General features: G+C 47.5%; 1 protein-coding gene across 3 annotated transcripts in view; it reads right to left on the bottom strand.

Annotated features, from left to right (window-relative positions):
• SS18 (SS18 subunit of BAF chromatin remodeling complex) overlaps nt 1-27,894 on the bottom strand; it is a 59,385-nt gene that overhangs the window by 12,789 nt on the left and 18,702 nt on the right. For 2 of the 3 annotated variants that reach the window (XM_029068768.2, XM_029068769.2), the window contains exons 4-8: nt 22,969-23,122; nt 20,402-20,623; nt 4,445-4,612; nt 2,583-2,693; nt 7-99 (exon numbers count right to left, since the gene is read on the bottom strand). In XM_029068768.2, the coding sequence (XP_028924601.1) occupies nt 7-99; nt 2,583-2,693; nt 4,445-4,612; nt 20,402-20,623; nt 22,969-23,122 (748 nt within the window). The remainder of the gene's footprint in view (nt 1-6; nt 100-2,582; nt 2,694-4,444; nt 4,613-20,401; nt 20,624-22,968; nt 23,123-27,894) is intronic. The other variant, XM_029068770.2, reaches the window with a different exon arrangement.

The following is a 27,894-nucleotide window of genomic DNA, read 5'->3' as shown; positions in this document are numbered from 1 at the left end:
AGATACCTCCTTCGTAGTAATGTTGTGAGGAATCCTCATAAGGCCTATCATAGCCTTGTTCAGGATACGACGGTTGCTGATAAGCGTAACCATTATGACCTACATCAATTCGACAAGAGACAGGAAGAAACGTTAATGGCCACTGAGTGCAAACCCTAAATATAGTTCAACTTTCAGAAAAGATGTACCCTGGAAAGACATGAAGAAGAATCGCACCAACTAAAGATTTACCGATATGAAGTGAGTTTCGGATTGTCAGATGTACTGATTATTATTATTATTTACAAAAAAAAAAGCAAAATGCAATCGTTTTAGAAACATCACAGTAAAGGCAGAGGCTTAACCCTCTGACAAGCCGCATAGGGAGAAAAAAACTTTATCTTCCATTAAAAAAAAAAGAAAGAAAATGAAAGCATTCGGTCCTTTCACATGTAAATAACCTGAATTGAATTACAATGAACAAAGGAAGCAATTATCATATTTTGTCTAACACCTGTTCTGCTGATCTTCAAATCCAGAGCATATGCTAAAAACAGGGCAAAATATAACAGAACTCAAATTTTTTTTTCCTTGAAAGAAAGAGACAAATGTACATTTCATTTACCCGTATAAAATGTTACGATTTGAAAGTGGTGGCAAGACTTTTGAGGACCGGCAGTTTTAGAATGATTTCAAAAATAACTTATGTCAAGATTATCCTTCCAAAATTTAAAAAAAAAATTTTCAGAAAAATCAGTTTTCCAAAAACGGGGCACACCGCCAATTTAGTCACCCAAATCCAAGAGAAATACGCTGTTCGTTGTTTTAAGACACATTATATTTATCCTGCAAAGGCACGTGGAATCTAGTTCGGAATACTACTCCTGCCCACATATAAGAACATACAGCAGGAAACAGACTTTGTTTGCTCTCACCTGTTTTAAAATTTTAACAGAATCCCTAACTAAAGGAGGGAGGTAGTTAAGAATAAATGTTATACTTAGTGCACGATCTCTTCCAAAGTTGTGAAAAAACCACTTCCCAAAGCACCTAGGTGGCTTTTGGTATAAATATCTGGACATTATAATTCAATGCTACTTAACAAAATTACTTGCAGAAGTTAATGGAATAAATGATCCGTGTAAATGTCAGGCACATCTATTAAGGTACTCCTAACTGGAGATACAATTTTAATCAACAGTCTTTAAAGGTAGACACTAAAATGAATCATCTTTTGTCATTTTAAAGTTCGAACAGCCATCCAATTAAAAACTAAACTTCTACTCTGAACAAATACACGGAAATGGGAGATCTGGCAATCCAGGAGTGAAGCAGCAAAAGACATTTGACTTTATTCATAAAGATGTGAAACAATCAGGAGGTTGAATTGAGCAAGGAACAACTCAACTAATTAAACATTCTAATACTATTGAATACTATTCTAATACTATAAAATACTACTGAACATTCAAGAAGTCAATACACGATTCAACTATCATTCTGACTTATTTGTTAAAAGTTCCTGCCCCGGTCCTTCCATGTATTTTTTAACTTACTTATAACGCCGAGGAAGATTCATGAAAATTAAAGTTGCCCGGGCAAAGGCGGAGAGTTGAGGCCGTTAACTGGATATTTCACACCCACCAAAACCCTGCTGAGGGATTCAAAAGGCAACTTATTTTTTTATCTCTATTTTCTGTGAAAACACCCTGAAATTCCAGCAGCTCGACAGTGCCCATCCTTCCATCTGCGTGGGCAGAGCTCCGATGACGAACGTTGACAGCAACGTTCTTGCTACACGCATAAGCGGCTCTTGACCCATTTTTCATCTGCAAATCCAAATTGGCAAGAAATTCTCATTCCCGCCCTTCCGCCCCAATCCCTAAGCATAACTGCTCTGTGCAGATTTGACCACGCAATTCCTAGGGTTTCACCAGGAAGGAACGAGTAGAGTTTCTGAGAAAAGTCAAAACTTCCCAGGATGACAGGATTTCATGACATCTGGTCTTCAGCCAATATGCCTGCTACTGAAACGCCCCGCTTTAAGTTTAGAAATAACTTACTCAGAAACTGTTCTCCACTGGTGCACACTATGCATGGCAAATATGACTATTTTCACTTAGATCGACAAATTCGCGACATAGTCTGGGACCCTCTTTGAGCCATTAACCATCATCATCATCATCGATCAATGGTATTTACTGAGCGCGTACTGCGTGCAGCGCACTGTACTAAGAACTTGGGAGAGTACGACACAAAAGAGTGGATAGGCAGGTTCCCCGCCCACGATCAGCTTACAGTCTGGAGAGGGAGACAGATGTTAATGCAAATACTGGCTCTCCAAAGGTGCTCATGAGGGGCTAAGACACCAAATCTCCTCTCAGTACATCGTGGCAAATTTGGGTTGCCAATTACGTAGCCACGTCCCCAACTGAGACGATCTGGCAAAGATGAAAATGACCAGTAACTACTAAGGCGGCCTGCTTCGTTTGTTTGTTTGCTTGTTCTTTACCGTCCCGTAAACCAGCATTTCCTGAAGACTGTATACCCTACTACTGAGCCTGTGGAGAGAGCCGGAGGGTGAACGTGAGGAGAGATTTTACCGTCGGTGTAATATTGCTGGCTCACGCCATCCGGAGGGCCTTGTCCTCCGCTGTGGTTATACTGGTCCCCGTAATAGTCTTCCTGGCCGGAATACTGCTGGGGCGGAGGGCCTGGAAAACCAAAAAGGGGCAACGGGTCAACGGTCCGTCCTCTCCATTATCCAAGGCCTGGCGGGAGATTTGTCTGTGGGGTTGGTGGGGCGCCTACTGCGTGCAGAGCTCTGGGTTAAGCGCTTGGGAAAGCCAGATACGCTAGACCGTCAGCTCGTCCTCTGGACTGTAAGCTTACTGTGGGTAGGAAATGGGTCTCTTTATTGTTCTGTTGTACTCTCCCAAGCGCTTCATACAGAGTTCTGCACACAGTAAGCGCTCGATAAGTACGACTAAGGACCGAACAATGGTACTGATGGAGCACTTACTCCGTGCACAGCACTGGACTAAGAGCTTGGGAGAGGACAATACAATATCTATCAATCGATAGCATTTCCTGAGCACTTACTATGTGGAGAGCACTGGGCTAAGCACTTGGGAAAGGACAACATATTACCGATCAATCAGTGGTACTGATTGAACATTTACTGTGTGCAGAACATTGGACTAAGCCCTTGGGAAACTACAATATACTATCAATCAATGGTATTGATTGAGCACGTAGTGCATGCAGAAAATTGGGCTAAGCCCATGAGAAGCTATAATAAAATATCAATCAATGGTATTGATTGGGCATTTACTGTGTGCCAAGCACCGGACTAAGCGCTTGGGAAAATAAAATATCAACTTATCAATGGGATTTATTGACTGCTTACTGTGTGCAGAGCGCTGGACAAAGCACTTGGGAAAACACAACAGAAAACAATTAATCAACAGTATTTATGGAGTGCTTACTGTGTGCAGAACTCTGGACTACGTGCTTGGAAAAGTACAATATAACAGATTGACGTGATCATTGCTCACAAAGAACTTACAGTCTATAGAGAGAGACACTTTCAACTAGATTTTAAAAGATTCCTGACTGCAAAAAAAACCCCCATTTGTCAAGGGGCGATTCCCACCTCACGTTTGGGCTTTTCACTCTTTCATTCCTGTACGCCCACCAAACGTAAAAACAGTAGTATGTCTTCGCATGGCCCCAGGTTCGCTAACATCCGTTTCAAGAACGTAAGAGAAGCAGAGCAGCTTAGCGGGGAGAGCACGGGCTTGGGAGTCAGAGGACCGGGGCTCTAATCTCAGCTCTGTCGCATGTCTGCTCTGTGACTGTGGGCAAGTTACTGTGCTTGAGACTGTGAGGCCCACATGGGACAGGGACTGTGTCCAACTCGATTTGCTTGCATCCACCCTGGTGTATACTACAGGGCCTGGCATATAGTAACCACTTATTACCATAATAATAATAATGTTATTGTAAGCAGACTCTCTTCTGTCAGATCATTAGAATAATAACTGTGATATTTATTAAGCACATACTACATGCGAAGCACTCTACTAAGCATAGGGGTAGATTCAAGATCATCAGGTTAGACAAAGTCCTTGTCCTACTTGGGGCTCCGAGTCTTAAAACAGGGAGGGACAAAAGGCATTCAATCCCCATTTTCCAGATGAGGTCACTGAGGCCCAGAGAAGCTAAGTGACTCGTCCAGGGACACCCCACAGGCGGGCGGCCAAGCCGGGACGAGAACCCAGGTGATCCGACTCACGGCCCAGAGGCTCTTTTCGCTAGGCCGCGCTGCTTCTCGAGCCCCGCTGGCCTGATCCTGAGGGGAAAACTGGTTAAGAGACCCCCGTCGAGACGGCCTTCTGGCTCCCGGGACTCACCCGCTCGGCTGAACGTCTGAAACGGTGGTCCCGCGGGGGCATCGCCTTACCTTGCTGGGGTGCCCGGTATGGGGGCATCTGCCTCTGCCCAATCATGTGATTTCCTTGGTTGACTTGGCTCATCATGCCCATGGGTGGCTGCTGGCCTTGGTAATGTTGGCCTCCGCCCTGCGCCATGCTGTACTGCTGTGCGGGAGGAGGCTGATGCATCATCGGGCCTGGGGAGACACAATCACATCCGGCGGCCCGTCAGTGGGGTCCATTTAATGAGCGCTCCCAGGGCGCTGCGATGAGCGCTTGAAAGACCGTCTCGACAGTCTATTCATCCCTAGAAAATGGCAAGGTGACGTCTTGTCTCCACGTGAGCTATCTCATTCCTTCGTTCAGCTCTATTTATTGATCGCTTAGTGCGTGCAATGATAATCACTCTGGTATCTGTTATGCATTTACTACGTGCCAGGCACTGTACTGAGTGCTGGGGGGAATAAAAGAAAATCGGATTGGCCACAGTCCCTATCCCACATGGGGCTCACGGTCTTAATACACGTTAGACAGATGAGGGAACGGAGGCCCAGAGAAATGTACCGACTGGCCCAAGGTTACACGGCAGACACGCGGCGGAGCCGGGATTAGAACCCATGACCTTCTGATTCCCAGGCCTGTGCTCTCCCCACTGGGCCATGCCACTTCTCATCCCCAAGCCAATGTTCGTGCTGCCCAAAGATGGCCTGAGGCACAATCTTCCACAAACTTACAACTCTTACGGGAGCGTCTTGGAAGTGACGCATCTGCCGTGTGTCCTGGGACAAGTCACTTCACTCCTCTGTGCTTCAGTTACCTCATCCGTAAAAGGGGGATTGAGACTGGAAGCCTCTAGTGGGACGGGGACTGTGTCCTACCCCATTTGCTTATCTCCAACCCAGTGCTTAGTACAATGGCTGCCATATAGTAAGCATGTAACAAATACCACAATTATTACTGTCAGTTGAAGGGTGCCTGGCCCAGCCCAGATCCACCCCTTCATTTTGGGGGGTGGGGGGACGGTCCCACCCTCCTGTTCGGCAGAGCAAATACTTCCACGGCTCGTGCGTTGTTGCTTCTTTGTAATGTGTTTTTAAAGAGGGTTGCTAGGTATTTGGATCATATTCGGTGAAACCGCCCCCATTTACTGGTCCACTTCCTTCCCGTCCTCCTTGCCTCTTCTTCCGCTCCCTTCTGCGGCGTCCTGACTTGCTCCCTTCACTCATCCCCCCCTTCCCAGCCCCACAGCACTTACGTACAGATCTCTAATTGACTTATTTATACTAATGTCTGTCTCGCTGTCGAGGCTGTCAGCTCAATGTGGGCAGGGAACGTTTTCTGTTATATCGTTATACTGTCCTCTCCCAAGTGCTCAGTACAGTGCTCTGCACACAGTAAGTCCTCCATAAATAGGGTTGAATGAATGAATTTATTGCGCACCTACTGTGGTCAGAGCACTGTACTAAGCCCTTGGGAGAATACAACAGGGCCAGCAGACGGGTTCCCTGCCCGTAACGAGCTTCCAGTTTAGAGGGGGAGACCGACATTAACATGAACAAATAATAAATAGGTACCATTAATTGATTATGGAACTTGTCCCTAATTCCGGGCACTTACAACAGTGCTGGATGCATATTAAGTGCTTGCTCCCTTGGTTCTTCCCGCTACCACGTCCCCGCCCCGGCACTTATGTACATAGCTGTAATTTCTTTGTATCGATGTCTGTCTCCCCCATCTAGACTGTTAGCTCGTTGTGGGCAGGGGATATGTCCGCTTATTGTACTGTACTCTCCTAAGCAGTCAGTACAGTGCTCTGCACAAAAGTAAGCACTCGATAAATATGAATGAATGAATAATAATGATTATGGAACATGTGTGAATATACCTAGATGCTAAGTCAGTGGCAGTGCTTCGGGGAAGCATTCATTTTCTTAAAATTGCAGTTGAATAGGAGTTGTGATCTAATGGCCAGTGAATAAAGAATACAGGCAAATATCACCCGGCCACCTTCAGACATGAGTGACCGATCATTCCGATGTAATTGGTCAATTTGTTTCCAGAGGGGTAAATGTACAAGGCCTTCTTTTCTTTCCCCAGAACCATCAGTAGTATAATCTAACGGTCTCATCTTAACAAAAAAGGTCTACATAGACTGCAATCTCCCTCCAAAATAAAGACAAAGTGGGGTGAAAAGAGGGGAGTCCAAAGACAGAATGAGCAGGAAAAAAAATTGGGGGGGGAGGGGGAGGGTGTGTGAAAAAGAACAAAAACGCCAGCCCAAAAACATGGTAATCCTTGTTTCCAAAGGAGAAAATAATTCAAGACAAAGTCCCTTGGTAAAAAACTCCCTGTCACTTGTCCTTTATCTTTTGGGACTGTCGGCAGCTTCATTCTCAATGATCTCAATTACCACCCCTCTATTCTTCTTTGTCTCTCTCCCTCCCCTAGATGTCTTTCTCAATATCTTTCAAGATAGAGCCAGTAGCCAGAGAGAACAGGCTAGGATGGCTCTCCTAGAGCAGGACACCTTTGATCTCTCTCCTTGAAGTCTCATTAGGAGTAAAAAAGGAACTCGAAAGACGACCGCTCGGTGTTGATTCTTTAAGACTGGGTACGCGTGCCGTGGTACTGCCCGTATGGTAACGAGGCACTGCCGGAAAACAAAAGCATTAGGTATTTGTGAGACGCATCTCGAAGAAATGTTTTCCCCGCTGTCTGCGAGGGCTCTGCTTGGAAGTAAAACAGCGACGCTTTCACAGCGTCCTTTCACTCCACCCGAGCCAACCTTCTTATTGCGTCTCACATCCAACTTGTCGCACGGCACCCTTTTCAACGATATAACAGACACATTCCCGGTCCACGACGAGTTTACGGTCTAAAGAGGGGGGGGAAATGAAAGAGCAATCGCTGATCACTGTGACTCTGGGGTAGAAGATGATTGACAGAGAGTCAGAGATGTGAACAAACAGCTCATTTTTACCCCACTCTGAAGCATCAGATTTTAGGGGGCATCTTGACCACAAAATACACTCACTGCTCTGGGGCCTGCTAACTGCTCATAGGTTTCATCTCTCTGCGGTGGATTTTAAGCCACATGTGAAATATTCCCGAGAGACTTTTTATGTAATTGGAGATCGTTTTGTTCCATTTGGATGATTAATACTTAAATTGGTTCAATCGAAGTTGACAGTGGGGGAGTAGAGAAATCCTGCTTTAAAACTCACAACTGCAAGCACGAAATTCCAGGTTTAATAGACACTTGGAAGATGTCATTCATGACAGTTACAGGATCCTTAAAAATTAAAGTATAAATAAGGCTAGGTCGCTTTAGTCGATTTCACGAAAGCCCTTTCGGGGAGGGAGAAGGGACGGGGGCGGAACTGGGCCAACGAAAGCAGCACGGCCTAGCGGCAAGAGCCCGGGCTTGGGGATCGAGAGGATGTGGGTTCTAATCCCGGCTCTGCTACTTGTCTGCTGTATGACCTCGGGCAAGTCACTTCACCTCTCTTTGCCTCAGTGATCTCATCTGCAAAATGGGAATTAAGACCCTGAGTCCCATGTGGGGTAGGGACTGTGTCCAACCTGATTACCCTGTATCTACCCCAGTGCTTAGAACAGTGCCTGGCCCACAGTAAGCACTTAACAGATACCAGAATTATTATTATTATTAACAAAATCACGAGCTTTCCGTTTTCACAAGAGACGAGGAATGGTTTTTCAGGTTTTCCCTCTCTGTAATTTACGGTAATGTCTGTCTCCCCCTCAAGTCTGTAAACTCCTCGAGGGCAGGGATCTTGCCTACAATTCTATCTACCGTATTCTGCAAGCGCAACGTACACAGTAAACGGCTCAATAAATATCACACTTGATTTGTCGACGGCTGAAACGGGAAGTGAGAAAGGCAGGGGGGATTAAAGAATACGGAGTTTAACGAGGGGTCCGAGCCTGAGAAATTAGGAGAGGATGCTGGGGGAAGGACGAGCAGACAGCGTGAGAAGCAAGAAGGAAAGGATTAGGGAAGCGGCATGTCAGAGTGGATAGAGCATGGGCCTGGGAGCCAGAAGGTCATGGTTCTAATTCTGCCTCTGCCACTCGTCTGCTGTGCGACCTCGGGCAAGTCGCCTCACTTCTCCGTGCCTCAGTTACCCCATCTGTAAAAAACGGGGGATGAAGAGTGTGATCCCAATGTGGGACAGGGACTGCGTTCAACCTGATTAACTTGTAGTACACCAGAACGTAGAACAGTGCTTGGCACGTAGTAAGCACTTAGGGAGTACCATAATTACTGTTATTAGTGTTACAGAACTTATCCCTCTCCAGAGTCAGATTAATATTCCAGGGTCACTTGGTGGTCAATGTCAGGGGGTCTGATGAGCTGAAGGGGTAAGCAGGCCAAGCTGAAGTGGGGCTCACTCAGCCAGATAAAGGGTTGAAGTGGGTCATGTTTTTGAAATCACTGATTTTAGTTTTTGGTCATAAGAGGCAGTGTGCCCTAGTGGAGAGAGCACAGTCCTGGGAGTCAGAAGGACCTGGGTTCTAATCCCAGTTCCGCCACCTGTCCACTGTGTGACCTTAGGCAAGTCACTTCACCTCTCTGGGCCTCAGTTACCTCATCTGTAAAATGGGAATTGAGACCGTGAGCCCCACGTGGGAGAGGGACTGTGTCCAACCCGATCTGCTTGTATCCACCCCAGCGCTTATTACAATGGCTGGCGCATAGTTAAGCACTTAACAAATACCATTATAATAATAATAACTAGGCCTTGAACGACAACGACTACAAAAACTCCACTTCTCTAGCAAATTTGAGGAAAAGGGCAGGACATTCCCGAATATTTGGAGGCTGGGCCAATAGGAAAAAGTAACCAGACTAAGTAACCTCCCAAGATCCCTTAAAATCCTTTGATTGGGTGAGTTACTAAAACCTCTCTGCAGTATGACGGACATTCGGAAGTGCCATCAAATGTTTCAAAAAAACCCCAAAACCCTGTTTAAAAAGAGTCTCTTTTGAATTGTAATTTGTGAACCTTCTGATGAGGCAACGATATCCTTTCCTTAGCAGCGTGGGAGATGTGGTTTTCTGATTGAAACTGTAAATATACTTGGTTCTTCGGGTTCCGTCACAATTCTGGAGAAGCAGTAACGAAGTTTCTAGCCAAAGAAAAAACAAACAAATCCCAAACTCCCCAGACCCCATCCATTTTTATCATGTGTTGAGTAAGAATATGATTGCTCATTAATGAATCTGTTGGAGCTGCAGGGCAAATAGCTTGATTGGTTTTGAGCCATAGTCTCTGTTAGTAGACTAAATTATGACTGTTACTTTTATGGTATTTGTTAAATGCACAGTATGTGTGTCAAGCACCCTCCTAAAGCGCTGAGGTAGATAGAAGTTAATCAGGTCAGAAAAATAGGCCCTGTCCCACACGGGGCTCAAAGTCTAAGTAGGAGGGAGACACTCAGTCAATACCATCAATTGAACATCCACCGTAGGCTTGGGAGAAGCCAAAGCAGTAACTGTAACAGGAGTAACAATAACGAATAATTATGGCATCCGTTAAGCGCTTTCTATGGGCCAGGCACTGTACTAAGCGCTGGGGTGGATACAGTCCCTGTCCCCACCGTGGGACTCACAGTCTCAATCCCCATTTGACAGATGAGGGAACTGAGGCCCAGAGAAGTGAAGTGACTTGTCCGAGGTCACAGAGCAGACAAGTGGCCAATTTGGGATTAGAACCCATGACCTTCTGACTCCCAGGCCTGTGCTCTATCCACTAGGCCATGCTGCTTCTAGTGGTGGTGACGGTATTAAGCGCTTACTACGTGCGGCACTGTACTAAGCACCGGGAGACAATACAGAGGTGTGAGTTAGACAAAGGCCCTAGCCAAAACTCTACCCTCAAAGGGTTTTCATCCTTAGGAAAGCATCATCAACACTACTGATTGAGTACTTACATTTACAACTAGGGTTCCTTTGCTGGAGCACAGACCTGGGAATCAGGTCATGGGTTCTAACCCTGACTCCGCCACAGGTCTGCTGTGTGACCTTGGGCAAGTCCCTTCGCTTCTCTGGGCCTCAGCTGTAAAATGGGGCTTCAGAGTGTGAGCCCCATGTGGGACAGGGACTGTGACCAGTTTGTACCTACTCCAGAGCTTAGAAGAGTGCTCGGCACATAGTAAGCGCTTAACAAGTATCGTAATCATGATTTGATTTGTAGCTCCTAAGCAGCACAGTTGAAGCTTTACTCTGGAGGAAGGGGAACAGTAAGTGGGTGGGGAAGGAGAAGGGGTGAAGAAGGAGAAGTGGGGAGAGGAGGAGGGAAGGGCTCGAAGAGCTTCAAGGGCTGAGAGAAGTGGAAAGAGCACAGACCTGGGAGGCGGGAGGGGGCAGAGGATCTGGATTCTAATCCCGGGTCTGATAATTGTCTGCTGTTTGTGCTGTTTGGGCAAGTCACTTCACTTCTCTGAGCCTCAGTCACCCATCTGGAAAACGGGGATTTAAGACTGCAAGCCCTACGTGGGATAGGGACTGGGTCCAACCTGATTTTCTCATAACTACCCTAGGGCTTAGTACAGGACCTGGCAAATAGGAAGCACCTACCAAATACTGTTAAAAAACAAAAGGGGCTGGGGAGGGGAGTGGGAACAACTTTGCTCCTGGGGCAAAGTGTTATCGCTGCTAAAAGATGCAGCACTAAGTCTGGGAAATGGGAAACGATGAAACACTGGCAACAAATACATCAAATTCTTGTATTTTGCAAACTTGGCTTCCCATTTAGCTTTCGGTAAGTGTCAGTGAACACCAAGTGCCCCCTGGCAAACCAAGAGGGCTCTAGAATCGGCTAAAAGGGAGAGCAACATTTCTCCACTTAAGGGGAGCAACAGACTGAACCGCAGCCGCTTAAACCGTTCAGAGTGTCATGGGGCTCTCCCACATCTACGCCGATCCAGCCAGTTCTCCCGACTCCTGGAAAGGCTCTGTGGGTGGTGGTGTACTGGGGTGGGGGTTCAGTTACGACATGTTCGACGCATCCCTGTTACTGGCCAGGGAATTGCAGGGGAGGAGAGGGGAGAATACATTTCCCAGGAAGCAAAGGAGTGGGCTCATTGGCCTTTCAGTAGCGGGGTGGCCCCGGGAGGAGTCGTGACCCCCGCCCCCGAGTCCTCTTGAAAGCGGGGAGGAAGGGTGGGAACTGCCTGTTCCCATCAGTGAGGAAGCTCTTCAGAGCTGGCTTGACCGAAATAAGACCACGTCCCCTAATTAAGCTGATGGGAAGGCAGGCCAGGGAAGAGGGCCGGGGGGAAGGCTGATGATCCATTTGGGAGTTTTTCTGGTGCAAATCCTGGTTTTTTATGATCTCGACTGGGATCTTGTATTCTTTTCTCTTGTTTACCCCAATAACATATCGCTTGGAGAAGCAGCATGGCTTAGTGGAAAGAGCACGGGCTTTGGAGTCAGGGCTCATGAGTTCGAATCCCAGCTCTGCCACTTGTCGGCTGTGTGACTGTGGGCAAGTCACTTAACTTCTCTGTGCCTCAGTTCCCTCATCTGTAAAATGGGGATTAAGACTGTGAGCCCCACGTGGGACAAGCTGATTCCCCTATGTCTACCCCAGCGCTTAGAACAGTGCTCGGCACATAGTAAGCGCTTAACAAATACCAACATTATTATTATTATTATTATTATTGTGAGCAGTCGCTTATGAGGCTGATGCCTCTGAGATGGCCCATTAGACAGTTTTTTTTAGTTCTTGAAAATAGTCAGGCAGAGGTGCCTGTGGGATTCTGACCAGATTCCACACCTCTTTTTTCCTTCTGAATACCCTGTCTGGCGTAGGATGGATATGAACTTTACCAAAGTGTCCCATTTCTCGAATCCACCCTTTCCTCTCCAACCAAACCGCTACCATGCCGGTCCAGACACTTCATTCAATAGTATTTATTGAGCGCTATGTGCAGAGCACTATACTAAGCGCTTGAAGAACTAAGGACTTGTCTCATCCTCCCCCGACTAGGGCATCAGCCTCCTCGCTGACCTCCCCTCCTCCATTCTCTCGCCTCTCTAGTCATACTTGGCTCTGCTGCCCGGATCCTTTTTCTAAAAAAAAGTTCTGTGCATGGTCTCCCCGCTTCTCAAGAACCTCCAGCGGTTGCCCAGCCAACTTCACGTCAGAGAACTCCTTACCGTCGGCTTTAAGGCGCTCGGTAGGCTCTCCCTCTCTCGCCTACCCTTGTTCATCTCCTACTCCAAGCCAGTCCAACCGCTTCGCTCCTCTCATGCCAATCAACTCCCTGAGCCCTCATCTCGTCTCTCTCCCCGCTGATCCCTCTGCTCGCTTCCTCCCTCTGGCCTGGAATTCCCTCCCACTTCCTATCAGACATTAACTGTCCCCACCTTCAGAGCCCTGCTAAAGTAACAACCCCTCCAAGAAGCCCTCCATGACAAACTTCTCATTTCCCCACCCTATTCACCCTCTCCTCTGCTTCACCTTTGCTCTTGGGCCGGTCCCCTTTAAGCACTCCGACACTCAGTCCAGCCCCACAGCACACATGTCCATATCTTTGTAACTGTGCTTTCCCTTCTCTGGGATTTATTTTTATATCTGTCTCCCAGACTAGACGGTAAGCTCCTTGAAGGCAGGGATCATGTCTACCAACTCTATTGTATAGTGTTTACTGATGGATAAGCGCTGACTGACTGGTGAGAGGAGGAGGGGAGAGGATGGGCCCCTATGAAAAGAAACAGCAGCTGGTTGAGTGGGTAATAATAATGACGGTGTTTGTTCAGCGCTTTCTGTGTGTTAGGCACTGCTCAAGTGCTGGGGTAGATACAAGTAAACAGGCTGGACACAGTCCCTGTCCCAGGTGAGGCTCACGGTCTTGAACCCCATTTTACAGATGAGGGAACTGAGGCACAGAGAAGTGAAGTGACTCGAATCCACTATCCACCCCAGCGTCTAATATGGCGCCCGGCACACGATAAGCGCCTAACAAGTACCACGATTATTATTATTAGTTCAATGGGGGACAGGGGCAGAGAGGATTTATTGGTGTGAAAGCCAGAGGAAGAACAAGGTTAAAGCAGGAAGCAGTACAAATACAGCAGGATGATTAAATGACGGCCGGATAATGAAAAGGACTGAAAGGTAAATGAGATCCACGAGTGAAAAATTAAGTAACAAAAGTAGGAAGTGGGTACGCAGCGACAAAACTCTCCGAGATTATGAATCTATTCTATACTGCACGAACGCCGGCCAGATCCACCGACTGCCTTTTCCTCTCCCAGTCAAAGCCATGAATTTGGGCTCTTTCAAGAGCTCTGGTGTAAAATATCTTTCCCATACACTAGTTCAATAATAAATCAGGATGAATAAACCAATCTAGCTAGTCCAAACAAATGTGTTCCACATGTGAAGGAACATTTAAGTGACAGGAACGCTCACTGAAACACTTTATGTGGTTTAATGCCTTATTGCCCCTACTCATTCAGAGCCAAGATGAAGAACAGATTCTTCTTTTGTAACAGATTCTTCTTTTGTCAGGTTCTTATTTATCTCATACGGTGTTCCCCGGTCCAGCCCAGAGACATCAGTGCAATACAACCAGAACTCTGGGTATGTTGATCAGCCCGACTTGTTACTATGAAAATACGGTGAACATGGTCAAAAATGACTCCAATAGTGGTCTACTTTTTTTGTGGCATTTGTTCGGCGCTTACTATGTGTCACGCACTGTTCTAAGCACTGGGGTGGATACCAGATGATCAGGCTGGACACAGTCCCTGCCCCACAAAGGCCTCACAGTCTTAACCTACATTTTACAGATGAGGACCCAAGGCCCAGAAAAGCGAATAATAATAATTACGGTATTTGTTAAGCGCTTACTATGTGCCAGGCACTGTACTAAGCACTGGGGTGGATACAAGTAAATCAGGTTGGACACAGTCCCACATGGGGCTAACATAATAAGCGCCTAACAAAAATACCATTAAAAAAACATATCTGACGTGTCTGGCCCAAGATGGGAGCCAGATGCAGCTGATGTCGAAGATGAACTGTTAGGATTTAGAGATGAAGGTGAGAGTTGAAAAGAAAAACGAGTGGAGGATAATCCAAAGTGAAAGGCTTCAGGTCAATCAATCACGTTTACTGAGTGCCTACTGTTTGCAGAGCACTGTGCTAAGCGTTTGGGAAAGGACAATATAATAAAGTTTGGTAGACACGTTCCCTGAGTCAGGGAAGATGATCTCTCGAGTTTTCACACTGGAAACGATAATGGAGTTTACAGACCTTTTTTCTGTTTCATCAGAAAGTGAGGGGTGATTTTCAGGGAAAAAATTTCAAAAAGTGGTAAGGATTATTTTTTTTTTTACACTAACGTTAGGAAAGTGCCTGACATAATGGAAATACCTAAGGGAGGAATTATCACTCATCTCCTACTAGTGCCTTTCCCTCTTGGCAGGGAATGTGTGTGTGCTATAATTATTATAATGTACTTTCCCCCAAGTGCTTAGGACAGTGTTCTGCACACAGTAAGCACTCAATAAATGCCACCGATCGATAAATGGTAGCACAGAAGTCGGCTACTGGTCCATTACTTAACCTTCTCCTATCTAAACTCTATCAGTCTGAAGACTCTAAGCTCATTATGATCAGGGACCGTATCTGCTGATTCTAATGGACTGTCCTCTCCCAAACATTTAGAACACTGCTCTGCACACAATAAGCACTCAATAAATTCTACTGCTCGACTGACTGACTGCTTTAACCCTTCTTCAGAGGTATTCCTTTCAGACCCTAGAACTTTGAGTTTCCCTTCTCCTGGCCCATTCCACCTGCTCTAGATTCCTACCAAACAGCCCGCTGATGAGCAAGCGGAGCAGAAATATTCCCAACCAACATTCCCGTGCCATTTACCATTTTCAGGTTGACGACTCAAACTTTTCTGCTCTGCTCCTGCTTAGTCGGTGATTTTCACTCTTGGATAGCCTGACGATTTGTTTTGATTGCCAAATGTTTGTTTCCAAACGTACTACCCTGTCTAACTCCATTTTTTCTTTAATTACGTTGATCTTTTCCTCTCCAGCACCATGGAAATTGTGAATTCCATCCTTCTGCGGAGGAGTTCGCAACTGGCCATAAACCTCCAGCTTCCCAGAGGCCGTTGCATCTACTTAGAGGATACAGTATGGGCCTGGAAATCAAAAGGACCTGGGTTCTAATCCCAGCTCTGCCACATGTCTGCTGTGTCACCTCGGGCAAGTCACTTCACTTCTCTGGGCTTCAGTTCCCCCATATGTAAAATGTGGAGAAGAGTGTGAGCCCCATGGGGCACGTGGATAATGTCCAACCTGATTAACTTGTATCTATCCCAGAGCTTAGAAAAGTGCTTGGCACATAGTAAGCACCTAACAAATATCATTTTAAAAAAAAGTCCTTTTACCTTATTCATCCTTCTCCCTTTCTTTCTTCTTTCCTCTACAGCTCATTCTTCCCCTCTTCATTGCTAGGCCTAATTCATATCGCCCTTCGATGTAAGCTCATTATGGACAGGGAATCTGCCTGCTAATTCTGTTGTCCCGCACTCTCCCAAGTGCTTAGTCCAGTGCTCTACACATCGTAAGCATTCAATAAGTACTACTGGTTGACTGAACGGTAGTTGAATTAGGTCCCGCTCCATCCTTGTTCTTCTCCCTGTTCCCAATTCTGGTAAATAACCCTGTCAGTCTCCTCCATTTGACGCCCAAGGAGCAGAAGATGGTGTGCCCTGCTTCCGTGGTACTCTCCTGAGCCCTCAGTGTCATGCTTAGCACTTGGTAGGGGCTCGGGAAACAGCACTGTTCGCCGTCTGTCGGCTGGGTCTTTTATCTCCCCGGCCATCCTCTCTACTTCCTCGTTGAAGATGGGTGCTCAACTGGCCTTCTTGCAGGCTCCATTCACTTCTCTTCCTCTCCATCACAGTCTCAAAAATAGCAGCTAAAGATGTGATTACAGAGCCATTAAGGTACTTAACGCCTGTCATAATAATAACGTTGGTATTTGTTAAGCGTTTACTATGTGCAGAGCAGCGTTCTAAGCGCTGGGGTAGATACAGGGTAAGCAGGTTGTCCCACGTGAGGCTCACAGTTAATCCCCATTTTACAGATGAGGTAACTGAGGCACAGAGAAGTTAAGTGACTTGCCCACAGTCACACAGCTGACAAGTGGCAGAGCCGGGATTCGAACCCATGACCTCAGACTCCCAAACCCGGTCTCTTTGCACTGAGCCACATCATGAGCCCCTGAGTTTGAAAGCGGCCAGCCCATAAGTACTCAATCACTTCCCATTTGACTTGAGTTACTCTCTACTGTTCCATACCGTACGATGCACGCGCTCTCCGTTTGCAAGAGGAGTTTGGGAAAACAGAGGGAAAAGCTGATGTCTTTTCAGAGGAAGAATTAGAATCTCTCAGGCAGGAAGCAGTGCCGCCTAGTAGAAAGAGCCCACTCCCGGGAGACAGCGGATCTGGGTTCTAATCCCAGCTCTGCCATGTGCCTGCTGCATGAGCTCGGGTAGGTCACGTCACTTCTCTGGGCTTAAGTTTCCTCGACTGTAAAATGGGGATTCAGTATCTGTTTTCCCTCTTACTTTGACTCTTGAGCCCCATGTGGGACTGGGACTGGGCCTGACCTGATTATCCCGTATCTCACAGTGCTAGACACATAATCAGTCCTTAACACAGACCATAAAAAAAAAAAAAAAGGAACTAGTTAGTAACAAGAGGCTGTTGGGAGGAGCCCCCTGACTTTGTGGGGGGTAGGCTCCTTGACATGGTTCATCCTTAACTGTTCCCCTCAATCTAAAATCCATCCGCTCCCCTCTTCCCGGTCCTTGCTTTCCTGGGGTTCCCGAGCCTTCTGAGATTTTTTTTTAACCTGCCCAGCTTCCTGGAAGAAAAAATATTATCAATGCAGGTCCGGCCGTCTCCTCCGGTTTGTTCCGAATCTCCCAGCTGCCGGCTTCGCCCCGCCGGAAGGCTGTGAGGGAACGGTTCCGGACCCTTCCCGGTCCTCCCTCTCCTCTCCAGCCTGAGGAACCCCGGTCCCTCCGGTCCAGCCTCACGCGGGACGACTGGGCTGCCTCGTCCGCTGAGCCGCTGCCGCCGGCCTCCTCCTCCTCTGCTAAAAATCACGGGCCAAAATGGATCCGCTATTCCACGGGCTCCAGGGCCTCCTTGCGCCCACGGGGACTAGGCAAATGTGAAAATCTGTAGGATTTCCAGTTTTGACCTGTCCACAGTTCATTTTTAACTGCAACTTGTCATGTATTAGTCTGAAGAATCTAATGAATCAAACTTCTTTACCTTCACTGGGAAGAAGACACAGAACGGCTTCAGTTCCTTTGCCCTGACTGCAGTTCAATGGCATTTTTTTCTTAAAAGCAAAAATGAGGACATTTCAAAGGCACAAAGGGTTAACTGCACTGAATTCCCATTCTCGTTTTTTCTCCTTAATAAATGCATCTACAAATTGTCAAGATGCCAAATAACTGAAGCCAGAAATACACAGAGCGCCACTTGCTGGTTATAAATGTCCTTCTCAGTCTTAAAACAGAAACCGGCTCCTCTCTTCATCCCCCGAAGTTGATAGTTTGTTTCCCTCCCTCAGCTCACCAACCCTATCACTTTGAAAAGAGCAAGAACTTATTATTATTGTATATTCTAGATAAATAATAATAATAGTAATAATTGCAGTTTTAGTTAAGTGCTTGCTATGTGCCAGGCACTGTACTTAGCGTTGGGGTGGATAGAAGCAAATCGGGTTGGACAGTCGCAACCCCCGTTTCACTGATGAGGTAACCGAGGCCTAGAGAAGTGAAATGACTTGCCCAAGGTCACAGAATAGACAAGTAGTGGAGCTGGAATTGGAACCCGTGACTTTCTGACTTCAAGGCCCATGCTCTACCCCTCTATGCCATGCTGCTTCTCTATAAAATAGCAAGTGTTTCTGGAATCACTTATTTCTCAGAGATAGCCCCCTAAATGCTCAGAAGAACAGACAAAATCCTTCCTAGTTAAAAAAAAAAAAAAAGGTGTGATCAATCAATCAATGGTACGTATTGAAGGCTTACTATGTGCAAAGCACTGGACTGAGTGCTTGGGACAGTACAATACAACAGAATTAACAGACACATTTGTTCGGCCAAAATAGCTACAACCTCAGTCAATATCAACTCCTGTTAATTTCCTAATTTGCCAATTCTCGACGAACCCATTTTCTTAATCTATATACTAGCTGGAATTAAAAAAAACCCAAAAACTCAAAATATGCAACAAACCGCCCATCCTGAAATTAAAAAAGCAATAAAACAAAACCCAAATTGCAAATCCACAAAAAAAGTACTATAGAACTTAGCTTACAACAAGACTATTTCATCTTTATTTTCTGTGGCTGCAGATGTGGATTTCAATCCTATACATCAATCAATCAGTGGTATTTATTGAGCGCTCACTGTGCGCTGCACATAATAATAATAATGATGATGATGCATTTGTCAAGCACTTACTATATGCCAAGCATTGTTCTAAGTACTGGGGTAGGTACACGGTAATCAGGTTGTCCCACGTGGGGCTCACGGTCTTCATCTCCATTTTACAGATGAGGTCACTGAGGCACAGAGAAGTGAACTGACTTGCCCAAGGTCACACACAGCAGACGAGTGGCGAAGCTGGGATTCGAACCCACGACCTCTGACTCGCAAGCCCAAGCTCTTGCCACGCTGTGTCTCACATTAAGCGATTGGGAAAAATCAATCAAGCAACTGTATTCATTGAGCACTGTGTGCAGAGCACCGTACTTGTGCTTGGACTAGTTAGTAGACATGTTCCCTATCTAGGTCGGGCTGACAGTCTAGAAGGGAAGAAAGACAATAAAATAAATTATGGATCTGTACTCTCCCAAGCACTTAGTACAGTGCTCTGCACATAGTAAGTGCTCAATAAATACGACTGAATGAATAAGGGCCGAGAGGCTACAGCAAACAGTAAATACAGTACAACAGAACTGATAGTCACGATCCCTGCCCACAGGATCTTACGATCTTAAGAGTGTGAGCCCCATGTGGGACAGGGACTGTGTCCACCCTGATCAACTTGTATCTATCTCAGAGCTTTAAACAGTGCTTGGCACAGAGTCCTTCCAATGGAGATAGTTTCTGAATAGTTGGGTACAGACCGGAGAGAAAAAGTTCTCTACATGCATCTTGTTTGTAAACCTTTTTCAAAAAAGAGATAGTAGATATCAAATCTGGAAGAGGGTAAGAGGAGGCTAGAAAGGAGTCTAGAATATGACATTTTCAGCATTTAACAAGTACCATAATTATTATTATTACTACTGTTACATAGGAATTAAGCACCATGGACTAATGGATAGAGTACAGGCCCGGGAGTCAGGAAGTCATGGGTTCTAATCCCGGTTCTGCCACTTGTCTGTTGTGCCATCTTGGGCAAGTCACTTCTCTGGGTCTCAGTTCCCTCATCCGCCAAATGGGGTTTGAGACTGTGAGCCCCACGTGGGACAGGGACCGTGTCCAACTCCATTCGCTTGCATCCACCCAGCATTTAGTACAGCGCCTGGCACATAATAATAATAATGTTGGTATTTGTTAAGCGCTTACTATGTGCAGAGCACTGTTCTAAGCGCTGGGGTAGATATAGGGTCATCAGGTTGTCCCACGTGAGGCTCGCAGTCTTAATCCCCATTTTACAGCTGAGGTCACTGGGGCACAGAGAAGTTAAGTGACTTGCCCACAGTCACACAGTTGACAAGTGGCGGAGCCGGGATTTGAACCCATGACCTCTGACTCCAAAGCCCGTTCTCTTTTCGGAAGCGCTTAACAAATACCATCATCATTCCTAAGGACGGAAAGGCATCGACGGAGATTCCGCTCTGGTTCCACCCAAGAGGATAGAGAACCGGGGGAAGGGGGAAGGAAGGGGGAGCATTTACCTTGGTTCGGCTGCATGTTCATGTTTGGTCTTGGCCCGTAGTTGCCCATCGGCTGCCCCTGGCTCATGGTCATCTGGTTCTGCACTGGCATGCTCTGAGAGGATGGCACCGAGTGGTTATAACCCCCCATGGACCCGTGGCTCCCGGGAGGCATGTTCATGGAACTGTTGGTCAGATTCAGCTGATTCGGTCCGGGTCCCTGCATAGGCATGTGGTTCGGCCCTCGGAAGAAAAATAAAAGAGCAACGGGACGGTTTAAGATCTCAGGTTGCAGAATCCCCCCGCCAAAAAAAAAGCGTGGTGGTCATCGCACAGAGCCACAGTGCCTTTGGATGGATCTGTCTAATGAGAGAAGAGACGACGTGGGGTCACCGTTCTTTTCCTCGAGGCCCTTAAGACACTCAAGGGGAAACGGCTGACCCGATAAACCGACAACTGACTCTTCCCAGGCGACAGATCGTCACACTCGCTTGGCTCTTGCAGAGTGCCTGCTTTCGGGGCGCGTTTTGGACTCGAGGGCGTTAGGGCACCGGGAAGTGTCTGTCGGAGCGTTCATTCATTCATTCAATAGTATTTATTGAGCGCTTACTATGTGCAGAGCACTGGACTAAGCGCTTGGGATGAACAAGTCGGCAACAGATAGAGACAGTCCCTGCCGTTTGACGGGCTTACAGTCTAATCGGGGGAGACGGACAGACAAGAACAATGGCACTAAACAGCGTCAAGGGGAAGAACATCTCGTAAAAACAATGGCAACTAAATAGAATCAAGGCGATGTACAATTCATTAACAAAATAAATAGGGTAACGAAAATATATACAGTTGAGCGGACGAGTACAGTGCTGTGGGGATGGGAAGGGAGAGGTGGAGGAGCAGAGGGAAAAGGGGAAAATGAGGCTTTAGCTGCGGAGAGGTAAAGGGGGGATGGCCGAGGGAGTAGAGGGGGAAGAGGAGCTCAGTCTGGGAACGCCTCTAGGAGGAGGTGATTTTTAAGTAAGGTTTTGAAGAGGGAAAGAGAATCAGTTTGGCGGAGGTGAGGAGGGAGGGCGTTCCAGGACCGCGGGAGGACGTGACCCAGGGGTCGACGGCGGGATAGGCGAGACCGAGGGACGGCGAGGAGGTGGGCGGCAGAGGAGCGGAGCGTGCGGGGTGGGCGGTAGAAAGAGAGAAGGGAGGAGAGGTAGGAAGGGGCAAGGTGATGGAGAGCCTTGAAGCCTAGAGTGAGGAGTTTTTGTTTGGAGCGGAGGTCGATAGGCAACCACTGGAGTTGTTTAAGAAGGGGAGTGACATGCCCAGATCGTTTCTGCAGGAAAATGAGCCGGGCAGCGGAGTGAAGAATAGACCGGAGCGGGGCGAGAGAGGAGGAAGGGAGGTCAGAGAGAAGGCTGACACAGTAGTCTAGCCGGGATATAACGAGAGCAGCCGGGATATAACGAGAGCGTGCGTGCGTCCGTCCGAGAGATCGACGTGTGTCACGAACACAACGCCTGCACTATAAGAGAACCGAGTGTCTTCCGAGACCCAGCCTTCCTGGGGACAAAGGGCCGCTTTTATAAAAGCTCACTGCCCACCTGACCAGATCCCCAATCCCTGCTTTATCCCACTGGGAGGCCGCAGGGCCTAAGTGGATAAAAACACAGGCCTGGAAGCCAGAGACCTTGGCTTCTAATCCCAGTTCTGCCACTTGTTGGCTCCGTGACGTCTGTCCCGTCCCTTCATTTCCCTGGGCCTCAGTTTCCGCTCAGCAAAATAAGGATTCAATCCCCGTCCTCCCTCCTACTTAGACTGTGAGCCCCACGGGGGACAGGGATTACGTCCCACTTGAAGAACCTGAATCTACCCCAGCGTTAGGAACAGAGCTTGAAAAACAGAAAGCGCTTAATACCAAAACTTACATTTTTTTAATAAAGACTCTAGACTGCAAACTCTTCCTTCTCATTCATTCATTCGGTTGTATTTATCAGCCATTTACTGTGCGCAAAGCACTGTACTAAGCGCTTGGGAGAGTACAGCGCAACAACAAATGGACTCGATCTCTGCTCGCAACGAGCTCACCGTCCAGAGGGGGACAAAGACATCAAAATAAATAAATAAATTACAGATGCATACGTATACGCTATAGGCCCGAGAGGGAGGACGAATGAAAAGAGCAAGTAAGGGCAACGCAAAAGGGAGAGTGGGAGAAGAGGAAAGGGGGGGGCCTAGTCAGGAAAGGTCTCTCGGAGGAGATGGGCCTTCAATGAGGCTCTGAGGTGGGGGAGAGCAATTACCCGTCGGAGATGAGGATGGAGAGCGTTCTAGGTCTGAGGCAGGACGGGGGCGAGGGGGTGGGAGGAGGTGGGGAAGAGAGAGCAAGAGAGAGTGTGTACGTGTGTTTCGGCGCTACCGAAGCCCAAGGGCAGACCGATAAACAGTAAGTACAAGTTACACCACTTGGTAGCTGCCAGTGTCATAGCAGTTTTGTCGTCCACAGCCTGGCATCCCTGGAGCCCCCCCTCCACCCCCAAGGTTGACGTTGCGGTTGCCAAGCGACCCCGGCGCGAATGTCTTGGAGGGAGGAGACTTACCGGGCATCTGGCCGTTCATCTGCGCCTGCATGTGCGGGGCGGGGAGGGCGCCGGCTCCCATTCCGTCCGCGGGCAGGCTGTGGGGGCGGGCCGCCGTCGCCGGGCCCGCCTGGCTCACCCCGCCGGAACCCAGGGCCATGTTCTGGCTGGGGGGCTGAAAGGACACGGGCCGGGGAAACACGGAGCCACGTGAGAACCGCTGTCCATGAAGAGTCACGATAACGAGGTATCTGTTGAGCGCTTACTCTGTGCCAAGCGCCGTTCTGAGCGCCGGGGGAGATACGAGGTCGTCGGGTTGTCCCAGGTGGGGCTCCCGGGCTTAATCCCCATTTGACAGATGAGGCGACTGAAGCGCAGAGAGGTTAAGTGGCCTGCCCACGGTCACGCAGCGGACCCTTGGAAGAGCCGGGATTTGAACCCACGCCCTCTGACTCCCAAGTCCCGGCTGTGCCACTAAGCCATGCTGCTTCTCGCTGAGCCCTCCTCTCCTCTTCTCCCACTCCCTTCTGCACCGTTCATACTTGCTCCTTCATCCATCCTCTCTCCCTTCCCCACAGCGCATATGTATAGATCTGTCATTTATCTATCTATTTATTTATATTAATGTCTGTCTCCCCCCTAGACTGTGAGCTCACTGTGGGCAGGGAATGTGTTTGATGTTATATTGTACTCTCCCAAGCACTTAGTACGGTGCTGTGCACACAATACGATACTATCAATAATAACAACAGCGAAGGGGCCGGCGGCTGGGCACCTACCACACGCCAGGCACTGTACTGAGCTCTGGGGGGTTTACAAGATCATCAGGTCCCGCGTGGAGCTCACGGTCTACGTAGGAGGGAGACTAGGGATGGCATCCTCACTGTGCAGATGAGGGAACTGAGGCACAGAGGAATTAAATGACGTCCAAAGACAAATCTTTGGACTTACATTTGCATATACTACATATACGTACAACTTAACGGATCCATAAATTATTTATATTAACATCCGTCTCCCCTTCTAGACTGTAACGACGGGAAACGTCTACCAATTTGGTCACATTGTACTCTCCCAAGAGAAACAGTGTGGCCGAGCGGATAGAGTTCGGGCCTGGATGTCGGATGACCTGGGTTCTAATTCCAGCTCCTCCGCTTGTCTAATGTGTGAACTTGGGCAAATCACTTCGCTTCTCTGTGCTTCAGTTATCTCATCTGGAAAACAGGGATAAAGACTGTAAGCTCCAAGTGGGACGGGGACTGCGTCCAACCCGATTACCTTGAATCTACCCCAGCACTTTGCTCTTCCCCTCTACCATCCCTAGAGTACTTCTATCCATATCTGTAAATTTATCTGTATTGACGTCTACCTCCCCATCTCTAGACTGTGAACCTGCGGTGGGCAGGGAATGTCACTGTTTATTGTTTAATTCTTATCCTCTACTTTCCCAAGCACTTAAGTACTGTGTTCTGCACACAATAACTCCTTAATAAATACAACTGAATAAGCATTGCTTGACATGTAAAAAACACTTCACAGATCATTAAAAAATGTTTAGTACAGTGCTCTGCACACAAGCGTGCAATAAGTATCACTGATTAATAGATGCAGGCGGCACGACGGTTTGCCCCCAGTAAGTGAGGCACGAGGTGTAGCGCAAATGCATTTTTCACTTTTCTCCTAATGTGTCTAACTCGTTTCCGTAGTAATTGCAAGTGACGGGCTATTTCCCTCGACCTTAAGTAACGGAATGGCTAACACACACCCCGCAGGATAGTCTTGATAGAAGACCGCCACGACTAGCAGTGTGGCCTCATGTACAGAGCACGGGCTTGGGAGTCAGAAGGACCTGGGTTCTAATCTGGGCTCTGCCACTCTTTTCCTGGGTGACCTTGGGCAAGTCACTTCACGTCACTGAACATCAGTTACCTCAACTGTAAAATGGGGATAAAGACTGAGAGCCCCGGGTGGATACAGAGTGTGTCCAAACTGATTAGCTGGTATCTTACCCCGGCTCTTAGGACTGTACGTTATGCACAGTAAGTGCTCAATAAATACAATTGAATGAATGAATGAATGACAGTGCCTGGCACCTAGACTGTATTTAACAAATACCATTTTGTTAAAAAATCTAAAATGAAGGGGAAACTGACTGAGGGGAAAAAAAAAGACCTTCAGGGGAGTGAGACTGTGAGCCCCATGTGGGACAGGAGCCGGGTCATTCATTCCTTCATTCAATCATATTTATTAAGCACTTACTCTGTGCAGAGCACTGTACTGAGCGCTTGGGAAAATACAGTACAGCAGTAAAGAGTGATAATCCCTGCCCACGACGAGCTCACAGTTTAGAGGGGGGAGTCAAACAATACAAATATGCAGACATCAATATAAACAGACATCAATTTAAGTAAATTAAATCCAGTCTATCTCGTATCTACCCCAGCTCTTAGAACAGTGCTTGGCACTTAGCAGGGGTTCAACAAATGCCACAATTATCATCATTATGACACGTTAACGCCTCCCTCACTTTATTTCACAAAAAATCCTCCATCAATACTGGACTCTTGGCCAGAAAAGCACATTCATAGAAAAGATTAAGAAAATGATGGCCAGAGTGGATATTTTGCCACTACTTTATATTCTCTTGGGAGGCATGGGTGAGGTAAGAGGAGAAAAAAAAATCTAATCGTTTTTCCTGTCAGCGTTTTAAGGGGAGCGGGCCCCACAATTTGGGCCGAATGCCCCCCATGGATTGGAAAGAGACCCCTGCCGACGCAGAGACAGCTGCCTCTGGCAAGCTTCCTAATGAAATGGTGAGCAAAATAACCAACTAACCTTGAGAGTTCAAAAAGAGACAGAAAGAAAAATACTGACATGACGTGGGGGGTGGAGAGGGGGAGGGAAGAGGTTCTGTAACACCTGGCTCCATTCTAGGGGGTGGACGGCAGGGGCTTGATGGGCTGCTTTGCCCCCATCCGCTTCTCAGGGCTCAAAGGTCACCCGGGAGACCTAGCTCCTTCTCCTTTCCCCCTCCCCGCCCAAAGCCCTTTAGCATGGCGTAGTGGACAGAGCAGGGGGCTGGAGGTCAGACGGTCAGGGGGTCTAAACCCGCCTCTGCCACTTGTCTGCTGTGTGACCTTGGTCAAGTCACTAGTTACCCGACCCCCTCGGTGACCTCAAACCCTTTCTGAAGGCACGTCTCCTCCAAGAGGCCTTCCCACACTAAGCCCTGCTTTTCCTCATCTCCCCCTCCCTTGCCCTGACTTGTTGCCTCTGCTCTTTCCCCCTCCCAGCCCCAAGGCACTTACGTTCATTACTGTAAATTTATTTATTTGCATTCATGTCCATCGCCCTCACTGTAGACTGTCAGCCCGTTGTGGACAAGGAATGTGTCCTTGTACTGTTGTACTGTACTCTCCCAGGCACTTAGTACAGTGCTCTACACATAGTAGGCACTCAATAAATACGACTGAATGAACTGAAGGCTTAGTCAGGGAAGGCCTCTTGGAGGAGATGTGATTTTAGGAGGGTTTGGAAGGTGGGGAGAAGGGACGGGCTGTGCTTCTAAATCCTTTCTGTCCCCATTTCCGGAACGTTTTCTTCCTCCACACAGGCTGTTCCATCCCTCCCACAATCACACTCATCTCTGCTCTTGCCCTGACCTTAATTCAGGCAGTCCCAGGACTTGGGACACAATTAGTTCCCAAGACCCACCTCTTAAAAATCCAAACAAATTTTTTCAAAACGAGGGCTGGAAATTAGAGGATATGTCTCCATCCACAGTTGGCTATTCTATTTTTTTAATCCAAACTCTCCACTATTGGGTACTCAGTTACAGATAAGCGATAGAGCTACCTGAACATACGTATGTTGCATCAAAGCAGTTTTGCAATAGGGTACCGGATGAAATTCCCTGGAAATAAGATAGGTGTCTGTCTAGGATTTTCAGGTAAACAAACCCTCTTTCTCCTGCTCCACTTTTCTTGTCTCTCCTTCTCCCTTTGAAAATTTAAAATCGGGCTTTTAAAAGTATTCCCCCTCTTCCACACGACTCTCCTACATCTCCACCGCCATCCACTCCCCGAAGCTGACACCTTTAGGGGTGGAGGGATGGCTAGTGTTGAAACAGAGCAGGGCCTGGAAGTCAGAAGGTCGTGGGTTCTAATCCCAGCTCTGCCACTTGTCTGCTGAGTGATGGCGGGCAAGTCACTTCACTTCTCTGTGTCTCAGTTACCTCATCTGTAAAATGGGGATTGAGACTGTGAGTCCCATGTGGGACAGGGACTGTGCCCAACCCGATTTGCTTATCTCCATCCCAGCAGGTAATATAGGTGCTTATATGCCATCATCATTATTATATATCCCCCCTCTAGACTACAGGCTCATAGTGGGCAGATAACACGTCTACCAACTATCTACCAACTTCTCTACCGACTCTTCCACGTTGGTAGAACTTTTCTACCAATTCTCCCAAGCGCTCATTAAATACCACCGATGGATCGATCTGAAAGCTGAAATGGATGGGAAATGGAAATCCTAGAGGAGCTTCATCCTACACTCAAAACCTCTTAGGTTGAGGATGGCCTGTATTTTGGCTCGCCTCTCTCCATCCATTCTGCCACGATGATGAGAAGCCGTGATTCCTCTGCCCATTTGTTCCTGTCCTTCCTCAATCCTAGCGACCTGGCTCACTGCTTTTTCCCCGAAGTGTTTCTCAACTTTCCTCCCTTCCCTCTTCAAAAGAGGGAAGTGTGTGTCTGTGCGAGGAGGGAGGAGGGAAAGGTTTATAGCTTTAAAAGCTTTTATCCACAGGTGCAGACCAAAGAGGTATCCCTTAGTCCAAAAGGGCAAAACTGGAATCTACAACAACAAAAACATCCCTGGAAACTGTTGACAGCTTGTGGTTCCGAACTGGCTCCAACGCCGAGCACGCTGCAGATCGATGGT

The sequence above is a fragment of the Ornithorhynchus anatinus genome, chromosome 7, assembly GCF_004115215.2.
Source record: "Ornithorhynchus anatinus isolate Pmale09 chromosome 7, mOrnAna1.pri.v4, whole genome shotgun sequence".
NCBI lineage: Eukaryota > Metazoa > Chordata > Mammalia > Monotremata > Ornithorhynchidae > Ornithorhynchus > Ornithorhynchus anatinus.
This window is presented reverse-complemented; position numbering and strand designations above follow the sequence as displayed.